This window comes from Pleurodeles waltl, chromosome 2_1, assembly GCF_031143425.1.
Source record: "Pleurodeles waltl isolate 20211129_DDA chromosome 2_1, aPleWal1.hap1.20221129, whole genome shotgun sequence".
Classification (NCBI taxonomy): Eukaryota; Metazoa; Chordata; class Amphibia; order Caudata; family Salamandridae; genus Pleurodeles; species Pleurodeles waltl.
The window spans coordinates 116,545,553-116,571,988 of NC_090438.1; the positions used below are offsets into that span (position 1 = coordinate 116,545,553).

Sequence of the window (26,436 nt, forward strand, 5' to 3'; positions counted from 1 at the left end):
CCCCCCCTCCGAAATAATGCAAAGACCAAAAGAAGAGATCATAAACGGGCAGATATATTGAAATATGTACACCAGTAATCCCAATAAATAAATAAACTATGTACAAAATATACACAGCTACTAAATGTAGTCCAACCACTGTCCGTGGATCACAGGGGTCCTGTGCAAAGCGGCAAGGCCCAGTCCCACGACAAGAACTCCACGGAGAGAACACTGCAGGGGCATCAGAAAGAAAATAGGACAGGCACCTCAGGGGGAAGGGAAGGGGGGGCACCTCAGCCACTTGAGTACACGACGCCAGATCCACGAGGGGACTCCATGACCACTGGGCCATCCTGGGGAGTGCTAAGCCACAGTCCAAACAGTCCATACAGTGGGTGGCCTGCCCACTGGGCCATCCTGGGGAGTGCAAAGCCACAGTCCAAACAGTCCATAGAGTGGGTGGCCTGCCCACTGGGCCATCCTGGGGAGTGCAAAGCCACAGTCCATACAGTCCATACAGTGGGTGGCCTGCCCACTGGGCAATCCTGGGGAGTGCAAAGCCACAGTCCAAACAGTCCATAAAGTGGGTGGCCTGCCCACTGGGCCATCCTGGGGAGTGCAAAGCCACAGTCCATACAGTCCATACAGTGGGTGGCCTGCCCACTGGGCCATCCTGGGGAGTGCAAAGCCACAGTCCAAACAGTCCATACAGTGGGTGGCCTGCCCACTGGGCCATCCTGGGGAGTGCAAAGCCACGGTCCATACAGTCCATAACAGACCCCACTGCCACTGGAGGAGGCAAGTTGGCCAGAGGACATCCTGCAGCCCTGCCCGAGATAGATCCTGCCCTGCCACGTCTGCCAAAGGGCCAGCGGTTCTTGCCTTGAAGGGCCCAGTTCAGCGGTTCTTGAGACGGCGGGGCCCAGCGGAGCGGTGCTTGAGACGGCGGGGCCCAGTTCAGCGGTTCTTGAGACGGCGGGGCCCAGTTCAGCGGTTCTTGAGACGGCGGGGCCCAGTTCAGCGGTCCTTGCCTTGAAGGGCCCAGTTCAGCGGTTCTTGAGACGGCGGGGCCCAGCGGAGCTGTGCTTGAGACGGCGGGGCCCAGTTCAGCGGTTCTTGAGATGGCGGGGCCCAGTTCAGCGGTCCTTGCCTTGAAGGGCCCAGTTCAGCGGTTCTTGAGACGGCGGGGCCCAGCGGAGCGGTGCTTGAGACGGCGGGGCCCAGTTCAGCGGTTCTTGAGACGGCGGGGCCCAGTTCAGCGGTCCTTGCCTTGAAGGGCCCAGTTCAGCGGTTCTTGAGACGGTGGGGCCCAGCGGAGCGGTGCTTGAGACGGCGGGGCCCAGTTCAGCGGTTCTTGAGACGGCGGGGCCCAGTTCAGCGGTTCTTGAGACGGCGGGGCCCAGCGGAGCGGTTCTTGAGACGGCGGGGCCCAGCGGAGCGGTGCTTGAGACGGCGGGGCCCAGTTCAGCGTTCCTTGCCTTGAAGGGCCCAGTTCAGCGGTTCTTGAGACGGCGGGGCCCAGTTCAGCTGTCCTTGCCTTGAAGGGCCCAGTTCAGCGGTTCTTGAGACGGCGGGGCCCAGCGGAGCGGTGCTTGAGACGGCGGGGCCCAGTTCAGCGGTCCTTGCCTTGAAGGGCCCAGTTCAGCGGTGCTTGAGACGGCGGGGCCCAGCGGAGCGGTGCTTGAGACGGCGGGGCCCAGTTCAGCGGTTCTTGAGACGGCGGGGCCCAGCGGAGCGGTTCTTGAGACAGCGGGGCCCAGCGGAGCGGTGCTTGAGACGGCGGGGCCCAGTTCAGCGGTCCTTGCCTTGAAGGGCCCAGTTCAGCGGTTCTTGAGACGGCGGGGCCCAGTTCAGCGGTCCTTGCCTTGAAGGGCCCAGTTCAGCGGTTCTTGAGACGGCGGGGCCCAGCGGAGCGGTGCTTGAGACGGCGGGGCCCAGTTCAGCGGTTCTGGAGACGGCGGCCGGTCTATGGCCAACTGCTCATTGCCTGGTGGTGCCCTCCTGGGCAGCGGGGATGGTGCTCCTTCAATGCCCACCTGGGCTGTGGGTGGTGGGGCCCTCCTGGCCAGCTGGGCTGGGTCCTCCCTGGGCAGCGGCTATGGGGGTGGTGGGCTCTCCCGGGGCAGCTGTGCCGGTTCCTCCCGGGGCAGCGGCTATGGGGGTTGTGGGCTCCTCCTAGGCAGCAGGCCTGCTGCCTGACCTCTCCGACTTGCTGCCCTTGCCCTCCTTAGTCGTGGGCCTGTGGCCCTTTCCTCCCTTTGGAGCTGTGGCTGGTGACTGTCTCTGGGTGGTGTCCGGGGGGGATGTAGAAGGCGGGCTCCTGCGGCGCCCCTTCCGCCTTCTGCTCCTCTTCCCAGGGGGTGGGCTGGCTGTCCCCTTGCTGCTGGGCGAAGATCCAGACATGCGGGCTGGCGGGCTCCAATACCCCTGCACCCTTGTCAAGGGGGCTGCAGGGCTGGTGGTGGCTGAGGTGCTCTTCTTACCCCGACGAGAAGGAGGGGGGGGCTCAGGGTCAGGAAAGAAGTTAGTAGTGGCGAGGAAGAGTTTCTTGGGACAATGGAGAGTGGTAGGTACAGTGGGAATGGGAGTGGAGGGAGAGGATGTGGTTGTAGGTGAGTCACGTTTGCTGTCTTTGGGTGCAGGTGCAGGAGGGATAGGCTGTCGTGAGGTGGATGGCTGTTGGGTGGGTGGGTGGCTGCGTTTGTGTGGTGTGGAAGAGGGGGTGACAGACACAGTGGGAGAGGACACAGGGGACGTGTAAATGGCAGTGGGGGTGGTGACTGCACGTGTGCGGACTGGAGTGGAGGGTGTGCTGGTGATGGAAACACTGGCTGATGGTGAGGTGAATGGAGGTGTGAGTGTAGACGTCACAGGGAGGGAGGAGGGAGACGAGGAGGTGGGGGTCACAGAGGTGGTAGTGACTGTTGGCATGTCTGCATCGGAATGTTGCGTGTGTGAATGTCTGCGTGATCTGTGGTGCTTATGTTTGGATGAGCTTCTCTTGGGTGTTGAGGTGTGTGCAGGCTGGTCTGATGGTGTGGGTGGGACAGGCAGAGGAACAGGAGACTGGGAGGAGGGAGTTAGTAGAGGGAGGCAGGAGACAGGGACAATGGCTGCCGTCAGTGCTGAGGCCAGAGCCTGGAACGATCGCTGATGGGCAGCCTGACCCGAATGAATGCCCTCCAGGTACGCATTGCTGCGATGAACCTCCCTCTCCACCCCCTGGATGGCATTCAAAAGGGTAGTCTGCCCAACAATGAGCGTTCGGAGGAGGTCAATGACCTCCTCACTGAGGGCAGCAGGGGTAACAGGGGCAGGGCCTGAGGTGCCTGGGGCGAAGGAGATGCCCGGCTTCCTGGCAGAGCGGGCACGGGGCGAACGCTGAGGGGCTGCTGGGAGGGCGGAGATGGTGCGCTGGGTGGCGGCTGTACCTGTAATGGCGGGGGGCACGGATGGTGCCACCCCCGCAAGGGAGCCCCCTTCCGAGGACGTGTCCGTGTCGCTGCAGGGTCCAGTCGTCCCCGTCGTGGAGCTCCCCTCGCCCTCCGTCTCACTGGTCCAGTCTGACTCTGTGGCATGGCCCTCCTGGGCCATGTGAGATGCAGCTCCCTCCTGCCCCGATGCCACTTCTCCTCCGCCTGATGATGCTGATGCACACAAGCACAGAAAGACAAACAAAAAGTGGTGGGGGAGAGAGAAATAAAGGGATATTGAGTACATGGATCTCCGGTACAGTTAGCGGACATGACCGACACAGATGCCCCCTGCACTAAGTTGCGCACTTGTGGTCCGCTACGCATTCCGTGGAACATGCCCTACACGCCTAGAGTTGACAACTGCACCCATGGATGACACGGCCCAGGGATGGCTGTACTGACAAACTACTGAGGGTGGTGGCTGGGGACACAGGGGCTTACGGGGGTGCCCAGCCTACAGATATAGCCCTCCTCCCCCACCCAGACACCTCCACTGCACGACAACAGAGTAGATAATGCTTGTACTCACCCCCTTGTGTCTGCTGTGCTGCCCTCACGCGCCCATCCAAATCAGGGTAGGCCACCGCCAGGATCCGGAACATCAGGGGGCTCAGTTGACGGCAGGCACCCCGCCTACGTTGGGAGGCCATCCCCAGCAGAGACTCGGCGGTCTTCTTGGTCCCGCGGCGGATGTCCTCCCACCTCTTGCGGCAGTGGGTGCCCCGTCGATGGTGGACCCCCAGGGTCCGGACTTCCTTGGCGATGGCACGCCAAATCCCGATCTTCTCATGGGCGCGGACCTATGTGACACGTACAGGGAGGGAGAAATACCACGTTCAAGTTTGTCAGCATTTTCCTTGCCAGTGGCCCAACGCCCCCCATCCCCGCCAGGCCCCCCGCCATGCCCCCCGCCAGGCCCAACATGCCCCCCATCCCCGCCAGGCCCCCCGCCATGCCCCCCGCCAGGCCCAACATGCCCCCCATCCCCGCCATGCCCCCCGCCATGCCCCCCGCCAGGCCCAACATGCCCCCCATCCCCGCCAGGCCCCCGCCATGCCCCCCGCCAGGCCCAACATGCCCCCCATCCCCGCCATGCCCCCCGCCAGGCCCCCGCCAGGCCCAACATGCCCCCCATCCCCGCCAGGCCCCCCACCATGCCCCCCGCCAGGCCCAACATGCCCCCCATCCCCGCCAGGCCCCCCGCCATGCCCCCCGCCAGGCCCAACATGCCCCCCATCCCCGCCAGGCCCCCCGCCAGGCCCCCAAGCCAGCCAGTGGCCCCAAATCCAGATTGAATTAAACTCACTTGTTGGTCTGGAGGACCGTAGAGTAGCGCATACTGGGGGAGGACCCCATCCACAAGTTTCTCCAACTCCTCTCCAGTGAAGGCAGGGGCCCTTTCCCCAGGCACAGCAGCCATTGTCCCTTCCAGACCGAGGTCACAGCAACACTTGCAGTATAGGTCCTCTCCTGTGAAAGTTCAAGTCGCAAGTGGATAAGTAGATAGAAAATGGCGGTCACGTCCGCGGCGGTGCGTACCGCGGCGGTGCGTCCCGCCACCGCCGGCGCCCTTCGCCATTGGCTCCTGAAACCCATAGGCTTCAATGTTAACCAATGCGGCTTCGCGCCGCGGTCTTCGCCCGCCGCCCGCCGCGGTGTGCCACGCCAGCGCATTGACCTCACATCCCATTGTCACACTTCACAGGTCAGGCAGCCGCCATTTCCAGGGCCCACATGCCTCAATTTCAACTGCGTCACACAGGCCTAGGCCTTGCATAGCCACTCAGACACGCCATTCACTGCATAGAGAATCGTTTACTGTGCTAGCTGTGAGTACGTACCTGTGGGTTGCTTGACTGTGTGCTCCATGTTGTCCTTCCTAGGCACCGTCCGCTGGGTTGGGCGAGGAGACGGATGAATCCTCCCGTGTACCGACCGCTGGTGGACCTGTCGACAATGGAAGAACGCCACATTATCCTGACCTACCGTCTTAACCGTGCCACTATCCATGAACTGTGTGCCCAGCTGGAGCCCGACCTGATGTCCCCCATCCGCCAACCCACAGGGATTCCCCCTCTGGTGCAGGTCATGTCAGTACTCCATTTCTTGGCAAGTGGGTCATTTCAGACAACAGTGGGAATTGCTTCTGGGATGTCTCAGCCCATGTTTTCGAAGGTGTTATCCAGAGTGTTGTCTGCCCTGATGAAATCCGTGAGGAGCTACATCATTTTCCCTGAGGTGGGCGAATTGGCTACAGTGAAGGGTGATTTCTACGCCCTTGGACATATTCCCAACATCATTGGTGCCATTGATGGGACCCATGTGGCTTTGGTTCCCCCAAGAGACAGGGAGCAGGTGTAGGAACAGAAAAAGTTACCATTCAATGAACATCCAGGTGGTGTGTTTGGCTGACCAGTACATCTCGCATGTAAATGCCAAATTCCCAGGGTCAGTGCATGACGCCTACATCCTAAGGAATAGCAGCATCCCTTACGTGATGGAACAGCTACAGAGACACCGTGTATGGCTAGTGGGGGACTCTGGGTACCCCAACCTGTCGTGGCTACTGACCCCAGTAAGGAATCCCCGGACCAGGGCAGAGGAACGGTACAATGAGGCCCATGGGCGTACTAGGAGGGTGATCGAACGCACCTTTGGCCTCCTAAAGGCCAGGTTTCGGTGCCTGCATATGACAGGTGGATCCCTAATGTACTCACCTAAGAAGGTGTGTCACATCATCGTGGCCTGCTGCATGCTTCACAACCTGGCTTTGCGCCGCCAGGTGCCTTTCCTGCAGGAGGATGGTTGAGACGGTGGTGTTGTGGCAGCTGTGGAACCTGAGGAGAGTGACGAGGAGGAAGACGACGGGGCTGAAACAGACAACAGGGACAGAATCATTGAACAGTACTTCCAATAGGACACAGGTAACATTTCAAAGATAATTTAGTAAATGTGAACTACTCTCCTGCATCTCTGCTGCCTGTCTATTTGCCCCAGTGTATGATGACTGAGTTGTGGCTTTTCCCTCCCTATTTCAGATCTGGGGTCCCCACTACGAGTCCTGTGCTTCGTTTCCCCATGGACTACAGCTTTGTGGCAGCTGTTTGTTGACTTCACCATGTACAAGGACATATTTGCACTGTCATGTCAATTACAATATATTGAAATCACAGCCAGACTCCAGATAGTTTTGTGCAAAATAGGTGTTTATTTAAGTGCTCAAAATGGGATGGGTGGTTTCAAGTGGGTGGGGGCTATGGTGAAGGAATGTCCATGGCAGAGTCCAGAGTAACAGTCACACAGGTGCATTGTCCAGAGGCCTGTGGAGAGATGGAGCATGGGCAGTTCAAGGATGGACAGGGTGACAATGTGGGACAGTGGGATGACATCAGGTGGTATCCATTGCTGGCGGGGGTCTTGACATCCTACTCTGTCTTCTTGCGAGATCTCAGGGCCCTCTTGCGGGGTGGTTCTTCTCCTGCAGGAGGTGGGGGTCTGGTGGGCTGCTGCTGTGCGGGGGCCTCCTGTCCACTAGCGCCGGCGGAGGTGGTTGGCTGTTCTTGGTCCAGGCTAGTGGCAGGGGCCCTTGGGTGTTGTTGAGTGTCCGCCCTGGTGTTGACGAGGTCCTGCAGCAGCCCTACCATGGTAACCAGGGTGGTGTTGAGGGCTCTGATGTCCTCCCTGTACCCCCGATAGTGTTCCTCCTGCAGTACCTGGATCTCCTGGAACCGGGCCAGTACCGTCGCCATCGTCTCCTGGGAGCGGTTGTATGCTCCCATGATGGTGGTGAGGACCTCGTGGAGAGTGGGTTCCCTGGGCCCGTCCCCCCCCTGTCGCACAGCTGCCCTCCGAGTTGCCCTGTTTCCCTGGGCCTCTGCCTCCTGGCCGGTGTGCCCACTACCACTGCCCCCAGGTCCCTGTTGTTGTTGGGGTGGTGGGTTATCCTGGGTGCCCTGTAGTGGTAGACACACCGCAGATTGACGCGCCCTGGAGACAGAGGCATGGGCCCGCTGGGTGGGAGCTGTGCTGGTGTTCCCAGAGGGGTTTGGGTCTGTAGTGGCCTGGGCCTGTGTGAGGGGAACCGACTGTCCAGAGGTCCCCGATGGTCCGGGCTGGTCATCGGTGTCCAGGTCGACAGAGCTGCTGTCATCGCTGACGGCCTCTTGGGTGGGGGGTGTGGAGAATTCTGGCCCCTCCGCCGCGGTATGTTGACGGTCGGGTCCTGCAGGGGTATAGAGGTATGGTTATAGTTTCAATGTGTGGCATATGGGTGTATCTATGGGTTCTCGTGTCCCCAAGTGCTGGCATTCGTGTGTGGGGGCTTTGGTGAGGGTGGCTTGTGGGGGGGATGTGTATATGCATTGGGCATGCTTTGGTGATGGGTGTCCATGCTTAGTGGACGCATGCAGGCCTAGGTTTTGGGATGTGTGGGTTGTGATGGTGAGACATTGGCGGGGAATAGGTGTGCTGGGGGTGGGGGTGAGGATGGTGGTGGGGGTGAGGATGGTGGTGGGGGTGGGGGTGAGGGTGGGGTTCGAGGATGGGGGTGAGGGTTGGGGTATGATTTGGCATGCAGGTGGGGGGGAAGCAGTAGTGAAGCTTCAACTTACCAGTATCCATTCCTCCGCCGACTCCTGCGAGGCCGTCAGGATGCAGGATGTTCAAGACTTCCTCCTCCCATGATGTGAATTGTGGGGGTTGAGGTGGGGGTCCTCCGCCAGTCTTCTGCACGGCGATGTTGTGCCTGGATACCATGGAACGCACCTTCCCCCGTAGGTCGTTCCATCGCTTCCTGATGTCTTCCCGATTTCTGGGGTGCTGTCCCACAGCGTTGACCCTGTCGACAATCCTCTGCCATAGCTCCGTCCTCCGGGCAAAGCTGGTGTATTGTATCTGTGTGCCGAACAGCTGGGGCTCTACCCGAACGATTTCCTCCACCATGACCCTGAGTTCTTCGTCTGTGAAGCGGGGTTGTCTTTGGGGTGCCATGGGGTGGTGTGTATGATGTGTGGGGTGGAGTATGTGTAGTTAAGTGTGTTGAGTGTGGTGGTGTGTGTTGTTTTGTGTGTGGATAGTGTCTGGGTGATGGTGTTGAGTGGCTGTGGCTGCTAGTTTGTGGATGCTGGTGTCTCGCTCTGGCCTTCTTTCAGAATTTTTTGGCGTAGGGGTTTGTGGGTGATGTGGGTGTGTGTTTTATATTGTATTGTGTGTGTGGGAGTGGTGTGTGTATGTGTATCAGGTGTGTGGGATTCAAATCGTCCAATGTGGCTGAGTTTTGTTCGTTTGTGTGTATTCTGACCGCGGCGGTGTGTCCCGCCAATGGAATACCGCGTTTGAATGACCGCCGCGTGGATTCGTGGGTCGTAATGGCATGGGCGTATTTCTGTTGGCGTGGCGGTGGAGGTTTTGTCACCTCCACCTTTCCGCCGACCGCTGGTCTGGCGGTCGGTTGTGGCTGTCGGATTTTCGGAGGTTTGCCTTCTGCGGGTCAGAATGACCGTGGCGGGTTTCCGCGGCCGCGGCGGTGTTATGGCGGTCTTCTGACCGGCGGTAAGTGCATTTTACCGCCGGGGTCAGAATGACCACCATAGTTTCACTCCATCTCATTTTCTCTCAATGACTCACACATAGGGGGTTATTCCAACTTTGGAGGAGGTGGTAATCCGTCCCAAATGTGACGGATTTACCACCAGCCGTATTACGAGTTTCATAGGATATAATGGACTCGTAATACGGCTGGTGGTATATCCTTCACTTTACCGTCACTTTTGGGACGGATTACCACTTCCTCCAAAGTTGGAATAACCCCCATAGTTTCCCTCACACATGCACAGAGAAACAACACTGTATTTTTTCACCTACCACTCCTCCTTTGCTGGCAGCTCAAAGGGTCCATGGCAGCAGGAGAACAAAAATCCAGTGCTGGACATTGAGACCAGTAAGTCATGCCATGGTTCCCAACAAGGTGCCAGACAGAGCAGCCGGGCCAGGACTGAGAGGAAGACACATCTCAAGCTTTCTCCCAGCTTCATGATGGGACTGGAAGCTCAGCCATGTCAGACACTGGCACTCTGCCGAGGATCCTGCCCCTGCTGCTTTGCATGGCTCCGCATTAGCCCCAGGAATGTACTGATGTGTGCCCTGACAGCAACAGTTTAGCAGATGCACTGTGCTGTCTGAGGCATGTCTGCTACATAAAATGGATTGTGCCTGTGTGAGGGGATCCTAGATGAACTACGCCCCTCACATGCACAATTCAGATATTCACCTACAAGGAGCTGTGACTTTAAACCATATTCTGTAGATAGATCGGGGCTCCTCCCCCTCCGTCCCCTCATCCTGTCATACGGAGCTTGAAGAAGAGGCAGAGTGGGCCGACCTGCACTCTGGCCATGTTCATTAAACCCGAAAGTTGTGTTTTCATGACCACTGGTTAAATAAATAATTAGTAGTGCGGGCAAAGGCTCACAGCATTATGTGGCACATCACAGGTGGAAGGACTGGGCCCTGAAGTCCCTGAAGAGGAACCACCACTGGTCACTAGAACTTGGAAAGTTACTGGTTTCTCCTGTGATGCCCAGTGCTTCATTTGTAAATATAAACGTGCCGGTGCCCAAAGCTCTCCTTTGAAGTACATGCCTACTGCATTTAAGTGTGCAAGCCAATAATACTGAGGCAACGTAATCCTAAAGCCATCTCGGGCCTCTTTAATCCATTTACAGCCACGCCCTGCCCCTTCAGCTCACTCTTGCAGCTTTCTTCCTTTGTGATGCTTTTTCGTTTTTCGCCTTCTCCGCCTTTCCCATATGTGTCTTTTGCTCGCAGTAAATGCCTGTTGCAGAAAACCAGGGGCCAGATGTAGCAAGGCTTTTGCGCCTCGCAAAGAGCGAAAATCGCTGTTTGCGAGGCACAAAAGCCACATCGCAATGCCCATTCATTGGGAGTCGGTAACCTGGTTACCGACTCGCAAAATCGGAATGTGAGTCGCAAATAGGCAGGGGTGTTCCCCTTCCTATTTGCGAGTTGCATCGCGATGCAGAATTGCTTTCGCGAAAGCGGTTGCAAAGCAATTCGCAGTTACCACCAGTGTCACACTGGTGGTAACCCATTCACAAAAGGGAAAGGGTCCCCATGGGACCCCTTCCCCTCTGTGAATAGCCCTGAAAACAATTTTTCAGAGCAGGCAGTGGTCCACTGCCTGCTCTGAAAAAATGAAACTGACACGTTTAATTTTTTCGTTTATAATGCATCTCGTTTTCCTTTAAGGAAAACAGGCTGCATTACAAAAAAAAAACAGCTTTATTTAAAAAGCAGTCACAGACATGGTGGTCTGCTGTCTCCAGAAGGCCACCATCCCTGTGAGTGCTGCGACTCGCAAGGGGGTCGCAAATTGCAACCCGCCTCATTAATATTAATGAGGTGGGCCTTTGCAACCCCCTTGCGACTTGCAGATGGTGTCAGGGACACCATCCTGCATCCGGCATTGCGAGTCGCAAATTGCGAGTCGCAATGCCGGAATTTGCTACATCTGGCCCTAAGTGCCAACCCTCAAAAATAAGTGCCGGTGCTCTGCACCGGAAACCATCGACTCAAATGATGCCGCAGCAACCCTTTTTGGGTGTACACTGCTGTTAGATGTCAGGAAGCAGTGAAATTAGGTTTTGTTTCACACAAAAATGCATGAATGCAAAAGGTTATACAATTAATTAACTTAAACACATTTAAAAAAAATATTATTTTGAAAAATGAGGAAATGTCATCGGCCAGGAGTTTGTTGTATCTGTGCTCTTCCAGCCTACACCACCTAGTCAGTTTGTTACATCAGTTCTAGGATCCTCTCATCCTTCTCCATCATGGTGTGCTGTTTCAAAAGGGCCCCATTTCTTATCACAAAACCCTGTGCTCGTTCAAGGAATGCACCCTCGGTTTCTGTCCCCAAGCTCTTAGAATCCAGGAGAGGAAAGCAGAGAGGTGGATGAGAGGTGCACTGATGGCGGCTCCTGATAGTGTTTGGTGATAGTGAATGTAAGGTTCAATGGATTCCTTTTTGTTTCAGTAGGTCACAAGGGATTAGATGGATGAAAAGGTTTTGATGAAGGTGTACCACTGCTTCACATTGCCTTTACCCGCAGAGGCGAACTCAATGCCACCCTATCACGTCTCCACACCGTGAGGAGAATCAGGCTCACTTGCCTTTCCTCATTACTGGCAGACCTCTCACTCTACACATGCCTTCAGCTAATGCTAAGGGAGTTCCTCAAATTTGATGTGAATGATCTGAGGCAATGGGTGCTTTTGGTCACCAGAGATGCAGGAGTCTCATAGGTATGTCTTTCCAAATGAGGCGGCACTGCCAGAAGGCTTCCTTAACATCCCCACAGTGTCTCAGGAGAAGAGGTCACAACAATCCAGTGACTCACTCTGAGTGGCACTTACAGTGTCTTTCAGCATCACTCACTATGACGGGCATGCACTATTCGTGTGCCCAGGCTGACAGTGTGATACACGGCCATATTGGTCTTCCATCCTCAGGGTCCATTAGGAGAGAATAATCCGCTTGCTGACTCAGACTATCCTCATATTGGTCCCACACTGCAGCAGTCTCCTCAGGGGCACTGCAGACTGCTTTGTGACAGGGTTCAGAGGAGTCTCAAAAAGATGAGTCTATTCCATTATCAAGCTTGCCATGCCCATCCCATGACACAATTTTACAGACCTCTTCAAAAGGGCATGTAGATAACATGTGGGTTGTTGATGTGTTTAAAACTACCAGAGTCAACAAATTAACCAGCTGGCTCCATGTGTCTTGTAGAGACCCAAACTACAGGAGTGGTGACATCTGTTTATTTTGACACAGTCAAGTAGAGAGTGTGACAACTGTGATAGTTCCCAACTATGACTCTGACCTCAAACAGCACTACATCTTTCTCTTTCAATATGCAGAGTGGTTACATTGGTTTTGAAAGAATACAGTAAGGTATACCGCTTGTGGAGACTGGTCTGAGGTGTTCTTGACTTTGAGTTGTGGATGAAGTGACCTGATGGCTGTGAAACCTTAGGAGGAAGCCAACACATTCCAAGATAGGATCCTTAGGGCTAGCTTGTGAAAGTCTACCAAGACAGTTTGGCTGGGGAACCCCTCCTCCCTCCTCGTGGTAAGGAAGCAACGGGCACCAAGCTTGGTACAATATTTGCCCCCAGGGCATAGGCACACACCAATGCACAAAGTGGAGGCATGGCTGGGAAGCTCCATTTGATAGACATCAGGGTAAAGTAAAGGATGGCCCCTTGTATACAAAAGGTATAGTGAACATGGAGAGCCCCAACAGCACAAGACTAGTGCACTCCAGGAGGGGAAATATGTGCCTGCTCAGTCCTCAATGGGTCAGTCCTGATGTAGGATGATACTTTGCATGAGGCTACAGAAGGAGAACACAAGGGCAGTCACCTTAATGGGCTTTGCAACCCAGAGGTAACAAACAAGGAGTGCATTCCCCACATCCCTTGACTCTCTGAAGACATGCACTGTGTATACACCAGACACCAGCAAATGGCCATCCAAGGCCTGCGCCAGCAAGGTCGAATGTCTCCTGGGCCATAGTTACTAAATTGCATCAATGGATACCAGTGTGGGCCTGACCATTAGAGAGACCCTTGAAATGACTGGGGGAAGGGATAAGGAAGCAACTGCTAAGGATATCCTGCAACAAGGGATGAGCAAAATAACTGGAGGTGGAGAGTTACAGGAATTGAAGGCCTAGATAGAGAGACAATGGATATCACCAGGGGGCTACGCATAGCATGGATGACTCTATCACTAAGGAGTTCTAATTCCAGGTATTCAATGAGCTCAAAGATGAGACCATTGCATTTAAGAAGCACTTGCAGTGGGCCTAAAAGAGGTTCTCACAGACCTGTGCAAACTGGGTGATTACGTGAGCACTTTGGAGGGGATTATGAACTAACAGGTAAACAAATGTGAAAGACTTCACACACAAATGCTGTGACATTATCCCGTAGGCTAATTGCGAAAACTTGGAAAGTAATCATATTGGAACATCATCTGTGTACAAGGAATTCCACCTGAAGAAGAGGAGTGTGATCTCAGTCAACATGTGTAGGGTTGTTCACCACAGTTCTGCAGTGACCTGGAGGGGAGTCCATCAAGATAGACAGGACACACAGAGCAATTCAATTGTCATTATGCATGGACCTTCCCCAGGTATCCTATTTGGGGGGGGGTAACTTTTTCCAAGACAAAGGCATCATGAACAAAGCCGGAATGGGAGAACAAACTCCCATAATTGAGTACAGGTCTAGCTAGTTCAAGTTCTAGCTGGTAACTCCATCTAAGCGCATGCTCTTTAAATAAGCACTAACCTCTTGTTATCCAAAGGACTCAAATATAGATGAGGTCCCAATTTCAGACTGCTCTTCCAATGGGAAGGGGAACAGAGGGCTTTCAGCTCACTATAGGAAGCCCAGGTGATCCATGGACTGGAAATGAAGGGTGTGGCAAAGTCATTGCTGTGGTGTGAGGGGAGTACTAATGGCTGCATGAAAAATGGAAGATAGTTGGATGATGACATGCTACTTAGTGCCCTACCTGTGAGAAACTACAGGCAGCAAAGAGGAAGTGCTCCGACACCTACAAAAGTGAGCAGCGAGAAAGAGGTAGATACATGAGCCCAACAAAGTATTTTGATGGGGGTCCCAGAACACCAGCAGCTGAGGAACAGCATAAAAAAGTCAAAATGTGAGTATACATTGCCTGGAAGGTGCGTGGAGTAGTGAGGCACTGACTGATTAGGCAGCGATAAATTGTGCATGGCTTTTAGGCTCTCTTCCCCTTTCAGAGGGGCTTGTTTGAACTTACTGCTTATTTTTTCTGGATTCCTCCCATCAAAGGTATGGGGAACGTTGGCTGTTTATTGTTGGCTGGTTATGATTGTGGATTATTAGTGGTTAAAGATCCTTGGTGAAGAGGCAGGAAGGGAGCACATAGGCACTCACTTTATGGCACCATTTAGCATTGATTGAGCCTTATTTATTGAGAGGGAGGGTAACAGCTTTGAAGAGCAGGGCAGCATCAATAGGGCAGTGAAACAAGATGGAACTTGCACTCACCATCTGAATGACAGGGACCATAGAAACCCAAAGAGGAGGCAGAGTATTTTGCAAGAGCTTATCTCTTTTAGGGTAGACATCTGCTTACTGCAGGAGACACACCTCCTCCAGGAAGATCAGGAGAGATTGCTCTACCTGCAACAACACCACTCATCATATAAGAGGAAGACAGTCAATATGTGGATTGTCATAAGCACCAGATTCTCCCCTAGACTCCTCTAGAGAGTTGCCTATTTAAATGGATAGATCCTTAGGTAGCTGTCAATCGAAAATTATATGGCCATCCTCTCTTAGTGGCTTTGTTTTGCATACCTAATCACTGGCAATATGCAATAGAAGCAGTAACTAATTTTGCATTGGGAGACTGATTTTAGGGTGGATTTTAATCTTTTAATCTTTAAGTGACAGATCACAAGAGATGAATGGGGGACCAATTACGGCAGAGGAGAAGAAATGGTTAGACATTCATGGCGCTATAGACATCCATAAAGGTTAGACTGCTCTCAAACATTTGCTAGACTAGATCTTCTCCTGGTAGATAAATGCATTCTAGAAAGATTACACAGGGTTGACCAGGGCCCATGAGCATTATTAGACCATGGTATGGTCACTCGCACCTTTCACTGGTCTACCCAGGGAGGGGCAAGGAGAACAGGGAATTAGAAACGGAATGATTCCTACTTAAGAATCGTATAGTATGAGCTAGCAGAGTAAAGGCTATATGATAAGTAATGATGAAGTAGAGATTAAGAGGAGATTAGTATGGGATGCATTGAAGACAGTACTACCTGGCATCTTCATTAAGAAAGTGACTTCCTTGTAGACAACAGGGCTCTATTCAATAAGCTTACCCATGAGTTATAGGAGATGGAATGGCTGCATAATGTGACCCCCTACAAAAAGCTGTGGCATCAGCTTACAACTTGGAAGGGGGTAAAATACGTAGACAAGGCACATTGTTTTTGGCTAGGTTAGGTATGCACTTTTATGAGGGAGCAATAAAAGCAGTTAACTCAGGGCTAACAAATTGCACATTTATCATTCACGCAGCAACATAGTAGGAATACAAGATGAGATAGGCACTTCTCAAATGCAGAGAAGGAGAATAAAAAAAACCTCTGCTCCTGCTTACATTCACTGTATAGCTCTGAACCAACAGAGATCCAGGCAAGGCAGGACTATATGGCTTCCATAGACCCAAGAATCTTAGACGTCCATACTAGACTCTCCGAAAGCCAAAGAACAAATCTTTAAGACAATCAAACAATTGAAACCAGCCAAGGTCCTGGAACCAGAAGGCTTCTCAGCCACTTTCTATGAATTCTTTGCCCCTCAGCTACTTATTGTGTTAACTAAATTGTTCAATAGTGCTGTAATGGTGGAAACGTAATCCATTTGATGGAGGAAGCAACCCTTTCCCTTATCCTTAAACCAAACCAAAATCCTTTGCAGTGTGCCTCTGAATGGCACATATCACTGCTCAATATTGTCATGAAAATATTTACAATAATTTTAGCCTGGATGAAGCACTCATCTGACTAATACATGCAGCCCAAGTTGATATCCCTCAGAGCTGCAAATACACTGACAATAACGAAGAAGGCAATTGCCAGAGGATGTGACAATTTACATGTACACTCGCCAGGACTTCCTCTTGTCCCCCCTTGTTTTTGTACATGTTCTGAACCCATTACTACAGAAAATTAGGAATAGTGTGTTCATTAGGGGAGTCAGGTTTGGCCAGGACGCCATTAAGGTAACAGCGTTTGCTGATGATATCATACTTAATCTAATGGAGCCTGAGGAGTCCTTGTGGGAGCTCATAAGGTCTTTCAAGCCCTAAAGGGTTTTCACATTAACTTGGCCAAATCTGAGGGACTCGAACAATAGTGAGGGACTAACTATTGAATGGCTTACAAGCACATACTCCCTTCCTCTGGTCTAAATCTGGTGTGCACACTAGTGCAGTAGTCTGATCCCCAGCCTACGAGTATGCAATGTGGATATTGCTGCATCATTGATCAATAGGATGAAAACAAATCTAGTATCCTGGTGCTGTCATATCATATTAAGGGTGGTAAGTTTAGCAGTTTTAAAGATGATGATCCTCCCAAAGGTACTGTGGGATTCTGCACCCTTTTACTTTACTATCAGGTATCTCAATTGAGGTATTTGATAGAATAGTGGCCAGGGAAAACTGAAAAGTTATGATGCTTCATAATTCAAAACCTTGCAGGAAACTTCCTGCTTGAAGTCCCGTCTATTCCTAAAACACAAAAGGCCAACAAATTGTATAGTGCCCCTGTCACTGGCTCCATCCTCAGAGTCTGGGACAGCTTGACTAGAAACAAATGTCTGACCTCTAATCCATCGCTGTTTAGTCCTCACTTTGGCAAAGCATATTTTACTCTAGGATTGGATACGAGTGAATTTAGGAACTGGGTAGCGGGAGGAAGCTGTAAATGACAAAATCCCTTATGGAAGACGTTTGACCTACCGAAATCTGAAAGATAAAAATACTAGCAACTAAGAGTTTGAATTAGGTCTTGGCGGAGGGGAATACTCAGTCATAAACATGACGGATATCCTGTCTGGTTTATTACGATCCCATGATATCCAACAGAGATCGTAATAAGGCGGACAGGATATCCCTCACGTTTGGTACCGAGTATTCCCTTCGCCAAGATCTTAATGAGGCCCTTAGTCTTTGGGACCTATAATCTGAGGCCAGAAAAGCAGCCACATAGGAATTCACTCCATTTGATAAGTTCCTTTGTACATCGACACCTATGAGAAAAGTGGGCTCCAGATTTTTCCACTTCCTTAATTTGCAGCAGTTGACAAGCAAATATCTCTTTTAACTGCAATGGGATACAGAGTTAGGCAATACTGTGGATGCAAAGCACTGGGTTGGGGAGAGATATAAGAGAGAATTTAGCTTTGCTAGGTATGCCCAGGAAACTTATAAGGTGTTGTATAGATGACACTATACCCATGCTAAACTACACATAATTGATAGAAGGAAGTTTGAGGTTTGCTGGTGAGGCTATGGTGGGAAGGGCATGATCACACTCATCTTATGAGGCCATTTTTGATTCTTCGCGTTGTTGGATGGGCTCTTCAAGCTACATAAATTGAAAATTGGAACAAATATAGAGAGATGTACTGAGGTAATTGTGCTTGAGAGACCAGGCTTGAAGGATTACCCACTAGGCTCCATTAAATGGAAGACTATTTCCTTATTGTTGGTAGCAACCAGTTTAGGAGAAGGTCCAGATGCTGTCATTTGGTATGTGACTGTAGAGGTTATAATTGCTTTTAGGCCACGCAAAGCTGGTATGTAACAAAAGTTTAATAAATTATGGGGCCCAGTGCTTGTTTACCTTACCGAGCACCACAGAGGTCTGACATGCATAAAAAGATTGAGGATGTTGGGCCTTTTGGATAAGGATACCTTCCTATCTTGATTTGAGAGTAATTCTTAGTCATGAAACCTTTATATGTGATACAATGAGATATGAATGATAAGGCCATCAATGGGAAAAGAAGGCTTTGTGGTAGTCTCATGGCACTAGGGTGCAGTAGAACCAAGTCTGTGGGGGTCTTTGTTGGTTAGGAGAGGTAATTGGTACACCCACCTGTAGTTGTATTTTTTCCAGAAAAACTTAATAGGTATTGATTGACTCCTAAAATGAATTGTCAAAACTGGAATGATCTGCTAAAGCAAGATGTATGATAACTATTGATAAGCTGTTTTATTGAGTGTATCTCAAAGACAATGCTGTGCTGTTTGATAATTGACTGTACGGAAGGCGGCAGCTGGATCGAAGAGAACAGCAGTAGCTAACCTTCTAAATCAAGTCTCACGCTAGACCCACAGCCTCTGAGTAGATTGTTGAGCTTTTTTAGTCAAAAAGTATTTTGCAATTTTTGGGCTCATGGTGATCACATTCTTTCATTCTATCCAATTGAAACAAAGCAGACTGCGGTGGGAAAAAATTAGGTTTCTTAACAAACACGTCATGGTACTTCATTTGTTAAACATTGAATCTTGTGAAACTGCAGTTCTTATTGCAGATAGCCATATGCGAACCCAGATTACTACCATTTAGCAATTCAAGGAGTGTGAAGAAATGTGAATTGTGTCTGTGTTACACTTTGCACTCATCAGGGTCACAGGCAGGTACTACTGCAGGTATAAATAATTCACATTCCATGGCAGCATCTTTCCACTAACTTCTCCTGTTTGCATCAGTCCCCATTATCTACCCAAGCATCAACTCCTTCAGTTATACCTTGTCTTTTGGACTGAGAGGTCATTGTGACGAAATTAGCTTCTTTCCCACCATAATGAATTGTCCATGTAGACACTGAGGACAAGCGGACTATGTAAGAGTGCTGCTTCAACCGTGATATTAATACATCTCACACAATCCTTTGAGGAAACCCTGATCTTTACATTACCTTCCCAATCTCAAGTAAGAGGAACGCTTACACTGTAGTTTGGCGACCCCAGTTATTATGATGCAAGCAAACATGCCTGCATGCAATCCCTAGGAGGCACAAAGCATGTGCATCATTACATGTCACAGGCGAAGTGACATCTTAGTATACTTTTGGTGCATATTTGATCTTTTATTTACTGCACTTAAAAATGGCAAAGACTACCCTGTAAGGAGCAATATAGAAACCAGGTATTTTTTTATAATTCTTATTATTATTTTTACTATGGTTGTGATTATTATTATTTGTAGTAATTGTAGTAGTAGTAGCATTGGTTCACTAGTTATTATTTTTTTGCTGGTGGGTCAATATAGAAGTTATTAACAGGTGTTTGGATTAAGTGCTTTCTTTCTCTGGCAGGTGCAACTTTGCATGCTAATCAACACCTCAATAATGTTACATTGTCAGTTACCCTTCCCCCCATGTCAAACGCATAAATCACTTGATCAACTCTCTCTCTATTGTATACAGAGCAGGTATCTGAGCTAGTCACGTCCTCAATAGTACGTTTCCAATACTAGTCTCCATTTAAACTGATGTAGAATGAAGAATATTTTATTTTAATAAGAATTGGAAAAAGAAAAATTCTATTGAGCTGTGCATCTTATTTATGACTGTAAACTCCATATTGCTTGTTGTAGCTGACTCTTGTTGGTTTATTTTCCAGATGCCTACATTAATGATGGACACCCAGTTTTCTGAATTCACCCCTGACATCACTCCAATAATGCTGGCAGCTCATACCAACAACTATGAAATAATAAAACTGTTAGTCCAAAGACGGGTAACAATTCCACGCCCACACCAAATCCGATGCAATTGTGTGGAATGTGTCTCCAGCTCCGAGGTGGACAGTCTTAGGCACTCGCGGTCAAGGCTGAATATCTACAAGGCACTGGCCAGCCCGTCCTTGATTGCCTTATCGAGCGAAGACCCTATCCTGACAGCCTTTCGGCTGGGGTGGGAGCTTAAAGAACTCAGCAAAGTGGAGAACGAGTTCAAGGCGGAGTACGAGGAACTGTCTCAGCAGTGCAAACGCTTTGCCAAGGACCTTTTGGACCAGGCTCGAAGCTCCAGGGAACTGGAGATCATTCTCAATCACAGGGATGATCAAAGTGAAGAACTGGATCCTCAGAAATGCCATGACTTGGCGAAGCTTAAAGTAGCAATAAAGTATCACCAGAAGGAGGTAAGACTGGCCGACCACTTCATCCTTATTTTAAAGTACCCTGTTGGTGGATGTGTAATCCAGTTGTAGTGGCCAATGTTCAGGCATTTACAGACACCAGTATTGAGAATTCCAACCAATTATTGGTACTTCTAGAGCTTGGTTAATCCTAAGGTTTGTTGAATGAAGAAGTTAGTGTGGTTTATATACAACTGTCTGAGTATCTCAGCAAGTTCTACTATCTTGCAGTGTACCCCTTTTTTATCTTCACTACCTTTTGAACCCCCTTTTACACATTAGTTCTCTATTCCACTCAGGCCCAGGTGCTGGATCGCCGGTCCAACCTGCTGTTGGTGTGCTTGATTTAAAACCACTCTTCTAGTGTGGATTTTTTATTGTGTCTGGTTTATCTGAAGACATCTCAAAAACTGAGTTTTGCCAACTGTTTAGTTTCCCTACATCTGATTTCATCTATATCTGTAATCACTGGTGTTTTCAAGAAGATGCAGGTCCAGTGTCCATCGACCTGCATATACAATTCAATTGAGTAATGCACGGAAAGAGTGATTGGCTTTGTAGAAAGCAGGACAAATTTGCCAGAAGGAGGGAAAAGGAAAGGAGAACCAGTGTGTAAATGTCCCTTTAGAGAAATATGGATGCAGGGCAGTTCTTCCTCTGGTAAAGTAGTGCTCGAAAATGCACAGGTTGCAAAATAAGACTAAAGTACACTTTTAAAATTAAAAGGTTGATTTGAGAAGACTGCATTTGAAAGGATTGATTTAAACAATCCGCTAATGAAAGATAAGCTTATAGAATTTGTATTCATGTGTTTCCTTTTGGTTTAGGTATTGAGCTGGTTTTCCTTATATATGATATTTAAAACTAGACCAACAAGCAGACATTGGTCACCTTCTTTGTTAGGTAAATGTCAAATTGACTCATATAACAAGTGACATTAATCAGGTGAAAAGCCACATTCTAATTTCATTCGTTAATGAATCCAAGGGATATGGATTTATTCACGTTGCTGCCAGGGATGCAATAATTAAACACTAGGGCCCATATTTTTACTTTTTATAGCGCCGCATTTGCATAATTTTTTGACACAAAAGCGGCGCAAACTTACTAAATACAATTGTATTTTGTAAGTTTGCGCTGCTTTTGCGCCAAAAAATGACGCAAATGCAGCGCTAAAAAAGTATAAATACGGGACTAGATTTGTAAATGACGTGACAAAAACATCGCTGTGTATGGCTGAAACTAGAATACTGTATCAGACAGCTTCAATAAAGATATCTCTTTAAAATCAAGCAATCACCTTTACTGGACACTAATTATTATGAGTAAAGATTAACTTACTAACGGCATGGCAATTATATTTCATATCACTGTACATTATTATACCTACAATTTGTTGTGGGTATTCATAGTATTAATCTAGCTCAGTGGTTCCCAACCTTTTGACTTCTGTGGACCCCCACTTTATCATTACTGGAACTTGGGGACCCCCACTGAAGCATTATTGGAAACCAGAGACACCTCCCCCCACTTAGTCATTACTGGAAGCTGGGAACCTAGTCTGTTAATATTATTTAATTTTCTAAGCAGTCGCGGTCCCCCTGAGGAGGCTTCACGGACCCCAAGGGGTCCCCGGACCACAGGTTGGGAGCCACTGATCTTGATGCCTTTTGCTTTCTCAATAGTTTGTTTTAATGCCCTATCCTCCATAAAGCCAGATATATATATCGGATGCCTTACGCATTGGGTATAGCTGACAGTAAAAATCTTGATACATTAACTGTGCCCTAGCTATCACTCTAGATGCTCCAGCATTCCAAAAATCTGGCATGCGCATCTTAATTATAGAAAGGATGAAGTTTTACCACTAATGCTAAATTAGAAATTAGGCCAAGAATTATATACTTCAGAAAGCAAATGCACCCACCAGCAAATCACACTTCATATGATTACAGGCGAAATAATGTTGGGTTACTGCTGTTGGTTGAATTATCCAGGTGGTAAGTGCATTACCGTTGGTATTGGCATTACAGGAAATAACATTGTATGAAAATGGCAGCATTTTACAGTGAAAATAACATAATCTATGCCCTGATCTAAACCAGTTAGCACCACTAGAAATATAGGGCCTGATTACAACTTTGGCAGAGGGGGTTAATCCGTCCCAAATGTGACAGATATCCCGCCCGCCGCATTACGAGTCCATTATATCCTATGGAACTCGTAATACGGTGGGTGGGATATCTGTCACATTTGGGATGGATTAACCCCCTTCGCAAAAGTTGTAATCAGGCCCATAGTCTAATTAAGGTCACCACACTATCAGAGAGCGACAAGGTAACTTTTTCCTGCATCATTCCTATGATTGCCTTCCTTCTATTCACACTCATATTTATAGATTTTGGTGATCTTTATCCTCAGTGTGAAAAATACAACTGGTGGTAAAGCAAAAGAACAGCTACTTTAACTGCCAAAGAGCAGAAACTTATGTGTTGTGTCAGTAGTATTTTAAAACCAACAGTATTTGCCATTTGGCCGGCATACAGACTATTGATATATAGAATACAAATAACACTACCCTGAATGGACATCTTGGCAAAGCGGTGATTTACCACTCACCTTCTGTCTTTTTGGTTTTATCCTCTATAATACATATCTTTTTTAATGTACTGGTATCACTAAATTCAATCACATAAGCACATTAGTGTTTGATTCTATTCTACACCAGGTTAGAAAATGCGTGATTTTTATGTTATCTAACTCATTCATTTTCTAGTAAGATGCAGGCTCATTTTAATTATGTAGCTTATTTTGCTGAGTCGTGATGAAGATATAGGCTATTGAAGGGCATGCACAAGCCTCATGAAGATGGAGGACTTCAGTGTGGTCTGACGGTGGCAATGGTAGGCTGTGAGACATTTCCCCATTACGGACAATGATGATGGTCAGAGGAGGCAGAAAATGTAAAAAAAAATAAAAGTACTGGGAGCTCAAGGAGTTGAAATGGGTAAGGAAGCAGGCTCCATAAGAGGGAGCATGTCCACTGCTTCTTCACTTATATTAGCTTCAAAGCCAGCTGCATGCCTTATAGGCAGTTCTGGCTCATGGTAGCAATTGTGCCTATATCTGCCGTATTCTCCCCACCATGTCTGCCTTGTGGCAACAGCTGAAGTTTAGCATGAGAAGATTTACAGAACGTGTGCCATGACCCACCAAGATTGTGTTTGCAGTGATTTCTGCACTTAAAATATATTCTGAAGAAGCTGCATTGGATAGGGAAGTTTTATGTCCTATTGCACTAAATCTAATTGTGCAAAGAGTTCTACCTACTGAGGAACTCAAGTGCTTTGGGCTGCACAGTTCTAGTCTGAGTTTGTCTTTGGTTCTTGTGCTAGACCAATACAACTAAGTGAGATAAGACAGAGAATGATGGGTGGCTGACTCATTGAGCAAAGCCTAGTTTCTGATAAAGGGGCCATCCCATCCTCACAGTTGTCATCATGGTTGGCTAAAGCTTCACCTGCTTCTGGTTTAAAGAGTGCAAAGAAGCATCTTGAAAATGTTACTTGAGGAACCCTGTCCCAAGAAACCCTTCAATGTATAACAAGGTTGGCTCTTGTAAGTCCTCCAAAGTGAATTTCCGACTCCATGTTCTTATCGCCCGAAAACAACAGATTCACTGAAGGGGGGGCAGGAGTATTACTTTCCAAGTCCATAAGAGCCTAATTTAATATTGTCCCCTTCCCCCGCCACCCTCAAACCAAATCCAGTCCATTCTAGATACCAGTACAAGAAGGAGTTTGAGGCTGGATGCTGAGCGAGAAGCAGAAATGGAAAAGTGATTCACCAAGGGGGAGCAGGGTCATCATACACTCCAAATACCAAACGGATTATGAATTTACAGTTCTTAGGCTTAAATCCATGCCACCAAGATGTGTCTGAAGAGACAGAGAGAGAACAGTCACATGCAGCCAAAAGGCGAGAAGGCCAGATTTTGGCCAAACTGCCTTGGACTGTTAAAGAATTCAATGGTGACCCCACTGAGGAGAAGCATAAGGAAAGAGGAGTCTATATAGGCTGTGATATTGATAATCACCCAGCTGCTAGAGAGGGATCAATGGTATTTTGTGCTAGCCATCTATCCCACGAGGACCTGGCAATGAAAGTTGAATCTTAGGCAAATTGTGCTGTACAATTCCAAATGGAAATGAACAAAACGATGGAGCAGCTAATAATTCCCAAAGTAATTCATCCCACCTTCACTGTGAGCAGGGCCCTGTTTTGGTGAGCCATTCTGCAAAGGACCCATCTACACACTTCACAATATCCAAAAGTACCTCACACCAAGTTCCAGTCTCATGACAATAGAGAGATGTTCTACTCATCAACCTTTCTAACTGTGAGACAGAAGTAGATTAAAGAGCAAATACATGTGCCCTGCTCCCTTTCAACTCCATAGGCCTTGGGGTAGGAAAATCCAACCCAAGTCTTTTGTCACTGAACACCACAGCCCCAAATTTCACCTTACTAAAATTGCATATTTGTAAATATGGACACATTTGATAGAGAATTGCCACTAGTTAAAAATGGAAGGCTTGGGAGAGATATAATTCTTACACATGTTGTTAACTTGAAACCTAACAAACGTTGGCAGGCACCTAAGAACACATTTCTGTCTTGGATGAGAGTGAAATTTAGCCGCTGTACCTTAGGATCAGTTGAAATGCACTTTCTTTGTAGAATCTGAGCCGAAGCTCTTGGACTACTTTAATAGACACTGTAAATTACTTCGACATCCTCTCATTTATGTATTGTGATTCCATTCACTATAAATGTTCTGTAAAATATTCAAATGTATGATTGGTTTCAATCTCTATGCCATACAGGCAGATTATCTATTAATGAATCATTTTCATACATTTGTGACAAAATTCCATAGTACTTCATCATTCTGTGCATGACGGGCATCTCAATATCTTAATCCATTCAGAGCTGGGATATTTTAAGACCGAACCCTTGCATGCCACACTTCCAGGCGGAGTGACACGAGTGCCCATGGAGGGGGGTCAAAGAAGAAATAAAGGAGGAGGAAGGAGCAAGGACATCCATGCAATCTCATGGAGTCTTGAATGTTAAATAAAAAAGAGTCCCCTCATTTAATGAAGTTCAAGAATACAACTCATGCAATAAGTACACTGTAAGCCTGAAATGTATCTGAGCAGGGAAAAAACAAAAGAATAGGGAGGAAATTCATTGAATCAGCAGTAGACAACTGGGATAGTGTTATGTTTTATTTGGTGGTTGTCGCTTTAACATTGGAACCTTGGTCCGGCATTTCTTGGTGAGAGTACCATGTTCTGGCAGTAGAGGTTTAGATCAGGGGTGGTCACCAGGGAATGTTGGTGTTCAAGAGTTTCAAGGAACAAATCATATTTTCCTTCATCCTAGAGTGTCTGTGCCCGTTTGGGACACAACAGATAGACAACAAAGCCATCCAGCCATGAACAACGTGCTGACCCAAAGCCCACTCCAAGTATATTTTATGTTTTGGAAACCATAGATCTGCCTACAGAAAGCTAAAAGGTAGTATAGAGGAATGATACTCAGCAAGTAATTGCATTATTGTGGTTTGGGAAATCTGCCAAAGAGTATAGGGAAAATGTGATTTAGCAAGACCTCTCTCAAGCAATCATATTGTCAATAATTGTGTTTAATCCTGAATCTGTTCCCTCACAGGTTTGATGAATACCTATGGCATTTCCCTTTCCACTCTCAGGCCCCTCTCCTTCCTTCGCTGGTAACTCTCCTGCCAGAAGGGCTACATGTCTATTCTGCTGTTTAAAATGTGACAAAAATAGAAACAGACTAAAAAGCCCCTTTGCCCCGCCATTTTTCCATTTCTTCTTGCTCTTGGACAGGCGCAGCGCAATTCCTAATCCGTAGCTTTATAGCTAACCATAGACATTGCCTTTCACTTCCCCATCCCCATCAAGTGACTTCCACTATTTTACCAAACACCTTCCCGGCTTCTCTTCCATTCTTTCATTCTATTCAGATATACCAATGAAAGTAATGCTAAAATTCCACCCGCCCTTCATTTGTATTGGCATAATTATTAACTTTTATATTACAGCATTTTTGCTTGCACAAGATGCTTTTATC

At 48.6% G+C, this 26,436-nt stretch overlaps 1 protein-coding gene across 1 annotated transcript in view; it reads left to right on the forward strand.

Moving 5' to 3' along the window:
* Positions 1–26,436, forward strand: part of TRPC5 (transient receptor potential cation channel subfamily C member 5) — a 961,283-nt gene that overhangs the window by 541,424 nt on the left and 393,423 nt on the right. The window contains exon 3 of the mRNA XM_069211163.1: positions 19,756–20,277. Within this exon, the coding sequence (XP_069067264.1) occupies positions 19,756–20,277 (522 nt within the window). The remainder of the gene's footprint in view (positions 1–19,755; positions 20,278–26,436) is intronic.